At 45.9% G+C, this 12,552-nt stretch overlaps 1 protein-coding gene across 1 annotated transcript in view; it reads left to right on the forward strand.

The window, feature by feature from the left end:
- Nucleotides 1-12,552, forward strand: part of DYNC2H1 (dynein cytoplasmic 2 heavy chain 1) — a 552,714-nt gene that overhangs the window by 116,482 nt on the left and 423,680 nt on the right. Inside the window, exons 25-28 of the mRNA XM_069759211.1 lie at nucleotides 8,199-8,369; nucleotides 9,675-10,057; nucleotides 11,149-11,281; nucleotides 11,358-11,475. Of these exons, the coding sequence (XP_069615312.1) occupies nucleotides 8,199-8,369; nucleotides 9,675-10,057; nucleotides 11,149-11,281; nucleotides 11,358-11,475 (805 nt within the window). The remainder of the gene's footprint in view (nucleotides 1-8,198; nucleotides 8,370-9,674; nucleotides 10,058-11,148; nucleotides 11,282-11,357; nucleotides 11,476-12,552) is intronic.

Here is a 12,552-nt window from a genome sequence, read left to right on the forward strand (position 1 = left end):
CTCTGAAGGAAGTGGTACCTGTACTGACCGCAGTCCCTAAGCTCAACACAACACTAGAAGTAGCTGTGGGATGCTCCTAACACTCCCTAGGCACCTCGTCACAGCCTGAGAACTAACTACCCCTAAAGATAGAAACAGGAAAACTATCTTGCCTCAGAGAAAATCCCCAAAGAATAGATAGCCCCCCACAAGTAATGACTGTGAGTGGAGAGGGAAAAGACATACATAGAATGAAATCAGGATGAGCACAGGAGGCCAGTCTAGCTAGATAGATAGGACAGGATGGAATACTGTGCGGTCAGTATAAAACACTACAAAAAATCCACACAGAGTTTACAAAAATCTCCACACCTGACTAAAGGTGTGGAGGGTAAATCTGCTTCCCAGAGCTTCCAGCAACACTGAATTAATTCATACTGACAAGCTGACAAGCTGGACAAAACATAGAATGCACAGAACGAATAAGTCCACAACCTGTGGACAGAAAAGAGCAAGCAAGGACTTAACTTTGCTGAACCGGTCAGGATAACAGGGAAATCCAAGAGAGATGTGAATCCAACCAGGAACCATTGACAAGTGGCACAAGCTGAAGGAAAGAGCCAGGCTAAATAGCCGAGCAGAATAGACAATCAGTGGAAGCAGCTGCTGACAGCTAAATCCAAGGAGCAGCCATACCACTTACAACCACCGGAGGGAGCCCAAGAGCGGAATTCACAACAGTACCCCCCCTTGAGGAGGGGTCACCGAACTCTCACCAGAGCCCCAAGGCCGATCAGGATGAGCCAAGTGAAAAGCACGAACCAAATCGGTGGCATGGACATCGGAGGCAACAACCCAAGAATTATCCTCCTGGCCATAATCCTTCCACTTGACAAGATACTGAAGCCTCCGCCTCAAAAAACGAGAATCCAAAATTTTCTCAACCTCATATTCCAACTCTCCCTCAACCAACACCGGGGCAGGAGGATCAACTGAGGGAACAACGGGCACCACATATCTCCGCAACAAAGATCTATGGAAAACATTATGAATGGCAAAAGAGGCTGGAAGAGCCAAACGAAAAGACACCGGATTAATAATTTCAGAAATTTTATAAGGACCAATAAACCGAGGCTTAAACTTAGGTGAAGAAACCTTCATAGGAACATGACGAGAAGACAACCAAACCAAATCCCCCACACGAAGACGGGGACCAACATACCGACGGCGGTTCGCAAAACGTTGAGCCCTTTCCTGAGACAACGTCAAATTGTCCACCACATGAGTCCAAATCTGCTGCAGCCTGTCCACCACAGAATCCACACCAGGACAATCAGAAGGCTCAACCTGCCCAGAAGAAAAACGAGGATGAAAACCAAAATTACAAAAGAAAGGTGATACCAAAGTAGCCGAACTAGCCCGATTATTAAGGGCAAACTCGGCCAACGGCAAGAAAGCCACCCAATCATCCTGATCAGCAGACACAAAGCATCTCAAATAGGTCTCCAAGGTCTGATTAGTTCGCTCAGTTTGGCCATTAGTCTGAGGATGAAACGCCGAAGAAAAAGACAAATCAATGCCCATCCTAGCACAAAAGGCCCGCCAAAACCTAGAGACAAACTGAGAACCTCTGTCAGACACAATATTCTCTGGAATGCCATGCAAACGAACCACATGCTGAAAAAACAATGGAACCAAATCTGAGGAGGAAGGCAACTTAGGCAAAGGTACCAGATGGACCATTTTAGAGAACCGGTCACAAACAACCCAGATAACAGACATCTTCTGGGAAACAGGAAGATCCAAAATAAAATCCATGGAAATATGCGTCCAGGCCCTCTCAGGGACCGGCAAAGGCAAAAGCAACCCACTAGCGTGGAAACAGCAAGGCTTGGCTCGGGCGCAAGTCCCACAGGACTGCACAAAAGCACGCACATCGCGCGACAAGGAAGGCCACCAAAAGGACCTAGCAACCAAATCTCTGGTACCAAAAATCCCAGGATGACCAGCCAACACTGAACAATGAACCTCAGAAATCACCCTACTTGTCCATCCATCAGGAACAAACAGCTTCCCCACTGGACAGCGGTCAGGCCTGTCAGCCTGAAATTCCCGAAGCACCCGCCGCAAATCAGGGGAGATGGCAGAAAGAATCACCCCTTCCTTAAGAATGCCAACCGGCTCAAGGACTCCAGTAGAATCAGGTGAAAAACTCCTAGAGAGGGCATCAGCCTTAACATTCTTAGATCCCGGAAGATACGAGACCACAAAATCAAAACGGGAGAAAAACAGGGACCATCGAGCCTGTCTAGGATTCAGCCGCTTGGCCGACTCGAGGTAAATCAGATTCTTATGATCAGTCAAGACCACAACGCGGTGCTTAGCTCCCTCAAGCCAATGTCGCCACTCCTAAAACGCCCACTTCATAGCCAACAACTCCCGATTGCCGACATCATAATTGCGTTCCGCAGGTGAAAACTTTCTGGAAAAAAAAGCACACGGTTTCATCAAAGAACCATCAGAATCCCTCTGAGAGAAAACGGCCCCTGCCCCAATCTCAGAAGCGTCAACCTCAACCTGAAAAGGAAGAGAAACATCCGGCTGACGTTGCGTCAGGGGCAGAAGTAAATCGGCGTTTAAGCTCCCGAAAGGCCTCAACAGCCGCAGAGGACCAATTCGTCACATCAGCGCCTTTCTTCGTCAAATCAGTAATGGGCTTAACCACACTGGAAAAGTTGGCAATGAAACGGCGATAGAAATTAGCAATGCCCAAAAATTTTTGAAGGCTCTTCACAGATGTGGGTTGAATCCAGTCATGAATAGCTTGGACCTTAACAGGATCCATTTCCATAGACGAGGGAGAAAAAATAAAACCCAAAAAAAAAGACCTTCTGAACTCCGAATAGGCACTTAGACCCCTTCACAAATAAAGCATTATCACGAAGGATCTGGAACACCATCCTGACCTGCTTCACATGAGACTCCCAATCATCGGAAAAAATCAAAATATCATCCAAATATACAACCATGCATTTATCAAGATAATTGCGGAAAATATCATGCATGAAGGATTGGAACACAGATGGAGCATTAGAGAGCCCAAATGGCATCACAAGGTATTCAAAATGGCCTTCGGGCGTATTAAATGCAGTTTTTCATTCGTCACCCTGTTTAATACGAACAAGATTATATGCCCCTCGGAGGTCAATCTTAGTAAACCAACTAGCCCCCTTAATCTGAGCAAACAAATCAGAAAGCAAAGGCAAGGGGTATTGGAATTTGACCGTGATCTTATTAAGAAGACGATTATCTATACAGGGTCTCAAGGAGCCATCCTTCTTAGCAACAAAATAGAAACCCGCTCCCAATGGTGACGAAGACGGCCGAATATGCCCCTTCTCCAAAGATTCCTTAACATAACTCCGCATGGCGGCATGCTCTGGCACAGACAGATTGAAAAGTCGGCCCTTAGGGAACTTACAACCTGGAATCAAGTCAATGGCACAATCACAGTCCCTATGTGGGGGAAGGGAACTGGACTTGGGCTCATCAAATACATCCTGGAAATCCGACAAAAACTCAGGGACCTTAGAAGAGGGGGAAGAGGAAATTGACATCAAAGGAACGTCACTATGTACCCCTTGACAACCCCAACTAGTCACAGACATAGTTTTCCAATCCAGCACCGGATTATGTTCCTGTAACCATGGAAAACCCAGTACAACAACATCATGCAGGTTATGCAACACCAGAAAACGGCAATTTTCCTGATGTGCAGGAGCCATGTACATGGTCATCTGCGTCCAGTACTGAGGTTTATCCTTGGCCAATGGAGTAGCATCAATGCCCCTCAAAGGAATAGGGCTCTGCAAAGGCTGCAAGGAAAAACCACAGCGCCTGGCGAATTCTAAGTCCATTAAGTTCAGGGCAGCGCCTGAATCCACAAATGCCATGACAGAAAAGGACGACAATGAGCAAATCAGGGTCACAGATAAGAGAAATTTAGGCTGTACAGTACTAATGGTAACAGACCTAGCGACCCTCCTAGTACGTTTAGGGCAATCAGAAATAACATGAGCAGAATCACCACAGTAAAAACACAGCCTATTCTGACGTCTGAATTCCTGCCATTCTGTTCTAGTCAAAATCCTATCACGTTGCATAGGTTCAGGACTCTTCTCAGAGGACACTGCCATATGGTGCATAGCTTTGCGTTCGCGCAAACGCCGATCAATCTGAATGGCTAGAGACATAGATTCGCTCAAACCAGTAGGCGTAGGGAAGCCCACCATAACATCTTTAAGGGCTTCAGAAAGACCTTTTCTGAAAATAGCAGCCAGAGCATCCTCATTCCATTTAGTGAGCACAGACCATTTCCTAAATTTCTGGCAGTATATTTCTGCCGCTTCCTGACCTTGACACAAGGCCAACAGGGTTTTTTCTGCATGATCCACAGAATTAGGTTCGTCATACAATAATCCGAGCGCTTGAAAAAATGCGTCTACATTCAGCAATGCCGGATCCCCTGATTCAAGGGAGAATGCCCAGTCCTGAGGGTCACCACGCAGCAAGGATATGATGATTTTAACTTGCTGAATGGGATCACCAGAAGAACGGGGTTTCAAAGCAAAAAAACAATTTGCAGTTATTTTTAAAGTTCAAAAACTTGGATCTGTCTCCAAAAAACAAATCAGGAGTAGGAATTCTAGGCTCCAAAGCCGGAGTCTGGACAACATAATCTTGGATACTCTGTACTCTTGCAGCAAGTTGATCCACACGAGAAAACAAACCCTGAACATCCATGCCAGAGCATAAATCCTGAACCACCCAGAGATCAAGATGAAAAAATAGACAAAAGAGAGCACAGAAAAAAAAATGGCTCAGAATTTTTTCCTTCTTTTCAGATGCATTTAATTAATTTTTGGCCACTTGTACTGTTATGAACTGGTGGTTTAGGAGCAACATGGGACGAGCTCTGAAGGAAGTGGTAACTGTACTGACCGCAGTCCCTAAGCTCAACACAACACTAGAAGTAGCCGTGGGATGCTCGTAACACTCCCTAGGCACCTCGTCTCAGCCTGAGAACTAACTACCCCTAAAGATAGAAACAGGAAAACTATCTTGCCTCAGAGAAAATTCCCAAAGGATAGATAGCCCCCCACAAGTAATGACTGTGAGTGGAGAGGGAAAAGACATACACAGAATGAAACCAGGATGAGCACAGGAGGCCAGTCTAGCTAGATAGATAGGACAGGATGGAATACTGTGCGGTCAGTATAAAACACTACAAAAAATCCACACAGAGTTTACAAAAATCTCCACACCTGACTAAAGGTGTGGAGGGTAAATCTGCTTCCCAGAGCTTCCAGCAACACTGAATTAATTCATACTGACAAGCTGGACAAAACATAGAATGCACAGAACGAATAAGTCCACAACCTGTGGACAGAAAAGAGCAAGCAAGGACTTAACTTTGCTGAACCGGTCAGGATAACAGGGAAATCCAAGAGAGATGTGAATCCAACCAGGAACCATTGACAAGTGGCACAAGCTGAAGGAAAGAGCCAGGCTAAATAGCCGAGCAGAATAGACAATCAGTGGAAGCAGCTGCTGACAGCTAAATCCAAGGAGCAGCCATACCACTTACAACCACCGGAGGGAGCCCAAGAGCAGAACTCACAAAAGTGCCACTTACAACCACCGGAGGGAGCCCAAGAGCGGAATTCACAACATAAATCTTCTCTCACCTCTGCTGAACAGGCCTACTTCACACCCCTCTTATCTTCCCTATCCTAAAACCCCAAACAGTTATTCAAAACCTTTAACTTCCTCCTCCGCCCTCCACTGCCCCCTCCAACCTCCCTCATCTCTGCTGAAGACTTTGCCACACACTTTAAAAATAAGATTAACCAAACAAGGCAAGTCTTCATTGCTCAACCACCACAACCCCTTTGTATACTAGACCAATGCCCAAACCCCATAATCTCCCTATCCAACATCACTGAAGGGGGGCTTAACTGTCTCCTCTCCAAATCGCACCTCACCATCTGTGCGCTCAACCCCATCCCATCCCACCTCCTCCCCAACCTTACCACCACACTTATCCCATCCCTAACCCACCTCTTCAATCTATCACTAACTTCTGGCACCTTTCCTTCTGCTGTCAAACATGTCACAATGATGCCTATCCTTAAAAAGCCAACCCTCGATCGAACTGCTATGTCCAGCTATCGCCCAATATCGCTGCTCCCATTCGCTTCCAAACTCCTGGAGCAGCACGTCCACTCTGAACTTTCCTCCCACCTCTTATCTAACTTATTCTTTGACAATCTACAATCTGGTTTCCGGCCCCATCACTCAACTGAGACAGCCCTGACCAAAATCACTAACGACCTACTTACAGCCAAAGCTAACGGACAATACTCTACTTCTCCTTCTAGACCTGTCCTCTGCTTTTGACACAGTTGACCACTGCCTCCTCCTTTGGCATCAAAGACCTCACCCTATCCTGGATCTCCTCATACCTTTCCAACTGCGCATTCAGCGTCTCCCACTCCCACACTACCTCCTCATCCCACCCTCTCTCTATTGGAGTCCCCCAAGGCTCTGTTCTAGGACCCCTACTCTTCTCAATATATACACTCGTCCTGGGACAACTCATAAAGTCCCATGGATTCCAGTACCACCTTTATGCTGATGACACTTAGACCTACCTCTCTGGCCCAGACGTCACCGCTCTGCTGTCCAGAATCCCGGAGTGTCTATCAGCCATATCCTCCTTCTTCTCCTCTCACTTCCTCAAACTCATTGTGGACAAATCTGAACTCATCATCTTTCCTCCTTCTAATAGATCTTCCTTACCTGACCTATCTATCTCAATAAAGGACATCACGCTTTCCCCCGTATCGGAAGTCTGCTGCCTCAGAGTAACCCTCGACTCTGCCCTGTCCTTCAAACCACACATGCAAGCTCGTTCCACCTCCTGTCGCCTCCAGCTCAAAAATATTTCCAGAATCCGTGCTTTCCTCAACCATCAATCTACTAAAATGCTTGTGCATGCCCTCAACATCTCCCGCCTTGACTACTGCAACATCCTTTTCTGTGGCCTCCCTGCTAACACCCTTGCACCTCTCCAGTCCATCCTTAACTCTGCCTAATTCATCTCTCTCCTCGCTACTCCTCTGCTTCCCCCCTCTGCAAATCTCTTCACTGGCTCCCATTCCCTCAGCGTATCCTGTTCAAATTACTAATACTGACCTACAAAGCCATCCACAACCTGTCTCCTCCATATATCTCTGACCTAATCTCCTGATATCTTCCCTCACGTGATCTCCGGTCCTCCCAAGACCTCCTTCTCTCCTCCACACTTATTCGCTCCTCATCCAACCACCTCCAAGACTTCTCCCGAATATCCCCCATCCTCTGGAATTCTTTGCCCCAAAATGTCCGACTATCAACCACATTTGGATCCTTCAGACGGAACCTGAAAACCCATCTCTTCAGGAAAGCCTACAGCCTGCACTGACCCCGCTGCCTCCTCACCACTACCGAAGCTACCGCCTCACCAACATCGGAGCTCCTACAACCCTCAACCTATTGTCTCCTTCCCCACCATCCTGTAGAGTGTAAGCCCGCAAGGGCAGGGTCCTCGCCCTTCTGTATCAGTCTGTGATTGTTAGTTTACTGTAAGTGATATCTGTAATTTGTATGTATCCACAAGATACAACTTCTAGACTGGTGGGGTCTGAGAGCTGGATCTGCGCCAATTGGAGCCACTTGGAACTTTTATCCCTAATGAGTCAGTTCCTTCCAGTGCATATGCGCGACCGCCACTCCATTCATCTCATGCAGGGCTACGAAACGCTGCACTTGGCTTTCCCTGCAGCCCCATATGAAAGAAGGGAGCCCTGCTCAGCAATGGGCACGGCCGCGGCATTCTTCTGGAGATAAGTTTCCCATTCGGCAGATCAGTGTGGGTCTCTGAGATCAGACCCCCACTGACACAGTAAGTTAGCATCTGTCCTGTAGATACAACGCCGCTCACATTTACCAGCCATGAATACATATAATGGTTTGTACTTTAATATGAAAAGATTATTGATCAGATGCATATTTACTTACTCTGTAAGTTTTTTGTTTCATTGGGTTACTGTAAAACATAATATGTTGGGGATTAATGTGACACATGACATTTGTACATCTCTGTATATTGACTGCAGATGGTGGTCCCTGTGCTTAAGTATGTACGTGGCGAGCACCTATCTCAGGATCACTGGCTAGACCTCTTCAGGCTTCTTGGACTTCCCAAGGGAACTACCTTAGAAAAGTTGCTGTTTGGAGATCTGCTGAAAGTTACCGATGTCATAATATCCAAAGCTTCAGAACTTAAAGTAAGTTTCCTTAATTATTGAGAAGTTGTGTCTTTATTCAGGCATCTTCTCTTCTGAGCTAGTCAGTCTTTAGCTGCAGAGATACTGAGATAAAGGAAGTGGGGCGGGTCTTTGTCTCTACAGGAAGTGGGGCGGGTCTTTGTCTCTACAGGAAGTGGGGCGGGTCTTTGTCTCTACAGGAAGTGGGGCGGGTCTTTGTCTCTACAGGAAGTGGGGCGGGTCTTTGTCTCTACAGGAAGTGGGGTGGGTCTTTGTCTCTACAGGAAGTGGAGCTGGTCTTTGTCTCTAGAGGAAGTGGGGCGGGTCTTTGTCTCTACAGGAAGTGGGGCGGGTCTTTGTCTCTACAGGAAGTGGAGCTGGTCTTTGTCTCTAGAGGAAGTGGGGCGGGTCTTTGTCTCTAGAGGAAGTGGGGCGGGTCTTTGTCCCTACAGGAAGTGGGGGCTGGTACTTGCCTCTGTTCCTGCTCCCCTGTCTGTCAAATTGCATAACAGAGGAGCAGGCTTTCAGTTCAGGGCAGGTCAGCCATTGGAGAATGCTAGGAGCAATGTGTGCTGGGAAATGGGAAAGTTTCTGCACCTGTAGTGCTGGCAGAATATTTATGAATAGGACCTAGCCACTAAAAGAGAATGAATGGTAGTTTACATCGTGTGATATGTACTGGGGGTTAGAACAGTGATGCTTTTTTTTTGAGTTTTGTGCTCCAGTTCTCCCAGTCTTGTTTTGTATTCCGGGCACATGAAGCGTCTGCTGAAGTAAGATGCATCAAGTTCATTGAGGAGCGTGGTGCCTCTTATGAATTTGGCACATCTTTCAGCTGCCATGCGCTCCATGTACTCCAGTCAGAGACTAGAGTACATTTGTGTCGTAACTTGCATTTGTCGGCTACGGTCAACCATGCCCCTTCAGCGTAAGTTCCTCATAATTTTCACAGATTATGCAGAACCGACTGGAACTCGCCAAAAACTGACAAAACTTGCCAAATTTTTAAGATTTTTCACACTATGTTATGCCATAATTCTGGCTCACACTATTTGATGGACCTGGTTTAATTTGTTTCCACCTGTTGGGGTGTCTCACGGTCACTATCTGATCAGTGTTGACCGTTTCAGACTTTGTAAGGGCACGCCCCTTTTATACAGCGTCTGGTAACACCCAGTTGTCCAAGTATTAATGTGCAATAGTGAGGAGTCTAGAGAGCAGGCATCGTCTGTGAGTGTGGACGTCACCAGATCTGTCATCTGGACATTTTGTAGTTATGGAGCATGACCCGAGCTCCCATGATGTTTCCTCTATTTTCCTCATTAGGATCTGAATAGCCGCGCCCAGGGTGAAATAACAATCCGAGAAGCTCTCCGCGAATTGGACATCTGGGGGGCCGGTGCCGTCTTTACACTAACGGATTACGAGGATAGCCAAAAACGGACAATAAAGCTGATCAAAGACTGGAAGGACATCGTCAATCAAGTGGGAGACAACCGGTGTCTCCTCCAGTCTCTGAAGGACTCCCCTTATTACAGGGGGTTCGAGGATAAGGTGTCCACTTGGGAGAAGAAGCTGGCGGAGCTGGACGAATACTTGCAGAATCTGAACCAGATCCAGAGGAAATGGGTTTATTTAGAGCCCATCTTTGGCCGCGGTGCTCTTCCCAGAGAGGAAGCTCGCTTTCACAGAGTTGATGAAGACTTCCGGTATATAAAGTTTATATTATTATTATTTTTTATTTTTCACTTTCTTCAAAATCTCTACTTGCTCTTTGTGAGTGGAAGCTTAGAACCAGTCTAGATCTAGTCCTGCTCGCATGGCTGCTGGGCTTGTGGCACTGTATCAGATTTTGTTCAGGCAGTCGCCAAACATAGACTTGTCCATCAGATGACACAGAACACATTTCCTCCAGAGTCCAATGGTGGCGGCTTTACACTACTATATCCGACGCTCATCATTGCACTTGGTGATGTACGGCTGCATGCAGCTGCTCAGCCTTGAAGCTCCAGTCGGGGGCGCAGTTTTTGTGCTGATGTGTTAATACCAGGTAGGGTTTAGTGTCGCCCGAGCGGTGGTGACTTTTATGCCTTCTGTTCCTAAGCACTCGGCACATTGTTTTTTTTTTTTTACCTTTCTAATATTATTTTTATATTTTATTTTTATTATTACTGCAGCAATTAAAAAAAAAAAATGTCCTTTTCCTCCACAACACTATCACGATTTGGCAGTATGCAGTCACTTTTTTTCTCTGATCTGATAACCTTGTTAAATAAAAATAATCATAATAATAATAATAATGGCAAGTCCACACCAAATTTGGTAGTTTTTGTGCCAAACTTGTGTTGATTTTAGTTGTAATAAAAATGGCACAAAACACTTAGGAGACTCCTTTTCTGACACGTCGGTCAGTCTAGGTACAACCTGACCTCCTGCAACGACCTGTCACCTCATGTTACTGTTGCAAGCAGGAGGCAGAGAACCAGTGACAGGGGCGTCAAAAGCAGCCGGGAAGGGGAGTAAAGTAATTATTTTAATATTTGTAGAAAGTGTTTTTTATTTTTACGACTTGCAGATAATTAACAATAAAATCTACAACAGTTGGGGATTGGTGTGGATTTTGATCACCCTCTTACACTAATATACCCTTAGAACAACCGCACTTCTCTCTTCTTATGGTAACTATGTAATAATCTGCATAGTAAATCAATAAATTAATAATTCCACTTCTACTTTTATCTGCATTAATGCATTTATACGTTGTACGCTAGAACATTTTTTTCTTCTTCTGTTTCCACAGATCAATAATGTCAGACATTAAAAGGGACAGCCGAGTGACGATGTTGACGTCACGGGTCGGAATCAGAAACTCGTTGATGACTATCCTCGATCAGCTCCAGAGATGCCAGAAGTCTCTGAATGAGTTCCTGGAGGTGTGATGTTGGGGATATGCCATTACCGCTGTCTGTGTTTTCATGAATTACATGCGTGACCGTTTTGTTTTCACAGGAAAAACGTTCAGCTTTCCCTCGCTTTTACTTCATTGGAGATGACGACTTACTGGAGATCCTGGGCCAGTCCACCAATCCAGCGGTGATCCAGTCTCACCTTAAGAAACTTTTCGCTGGTAAAATCATTACAGTTAATCTGGTTTAGGTTTATTTTGGATTGTTGTTGTGTTCACTCCTAAAGGGACTGTGTCTTCTGAAATCAGGTTTTTATGTTACATTTTTTTTTTGTGTTAATAGCATTGGAGGACACAGTACTGGGGTAAACGCCCTGCCGCTAGGAGGATAATCCTCGATAGAAAAAAAGTGTTGCCTTCATCCCTCTACAGCTCTGTTCTTGGCCTAGAGTTTGTAGGAGGCAGATATGATCCTTTTAGGTCTGACACACTGTATTTTTTTTTTGCTATTTTTTTAATTTGCTTTTTATGTGTGTGTGTGTGTTTTTTTTAAGGGTTGTAGACGGTCCCCATCTGACTTCACTTGGATAGGACACGCCGTTCCCTTCACAGCAGTGTGAGCCCCCATGGGCATCTATATTATGCCAGTGCCCCCACAGTTGTGAGAGGCCACTGAAGAGTTCACCCTGCCATTACCCAAAGATGTCAGACCGGCCCTTCTCTTTTTTCCATACTGGGAATTTCTAAATTTTGGACTTTCTTCCTCTTTATTTCTCCTTGCTGGTTCCATTTCCATTCTCCAGGTTTCTTTCTGTCCCTTTTCCTAAGAGCTCGGCGTTGTAAGTTTCCCTTTCTTCTTCTGCTTATTGCTTCCTTATCTCTGCTTTCAGATCCAGCTCCATCCGCACTTGAGGTGTCTCATAAGCAACAGCTGCTTTCACGTGAGGGTTTGGCCCATCAGGCCGCACGTTCTCTCTGCTCCGTTTGGTGGAATGGCTTCACCTAGACTCCACCATTTCCTAGAAGCTTCAACGGAGGGCGTTCTTCTCTTTGTGCTCCATTTTTGTGAGAAGGTCCTTCCTTTTCCACCAAATTGTTCCTGGGGAATTGTCATAATTTTCCCTTAGGATTTACAGTATTTTCCCTAGATCCTCTGCTGTTGCTGGATATTTTAAGGGGACAAAGTTCCTGATGGTGATTTCTTGGACCTAACTGCTCCTTCTGACTGTCATCCTTGGCTCTGATCCCGTGCAACCTCTTTTTCTTCTGTTAATGTAGCACCTCATATCACCTTCTTGT

The sequence above is a fragment of the Ranitomeya imitator genome, chromosome 3, assembly GCF_032444005.1.
Source record: "Ranitomeya imitator isolate aRanImi1 chromosome 3, aRanImi1.pri, whole genome shotgun sequence".
NCBI classification, from domain to species: Eukaryota; Metazoa; Chordata; class Amphibia; order Anura; family Dendrobatidae; genus Ranitomeya; species Ranitomeya imitator.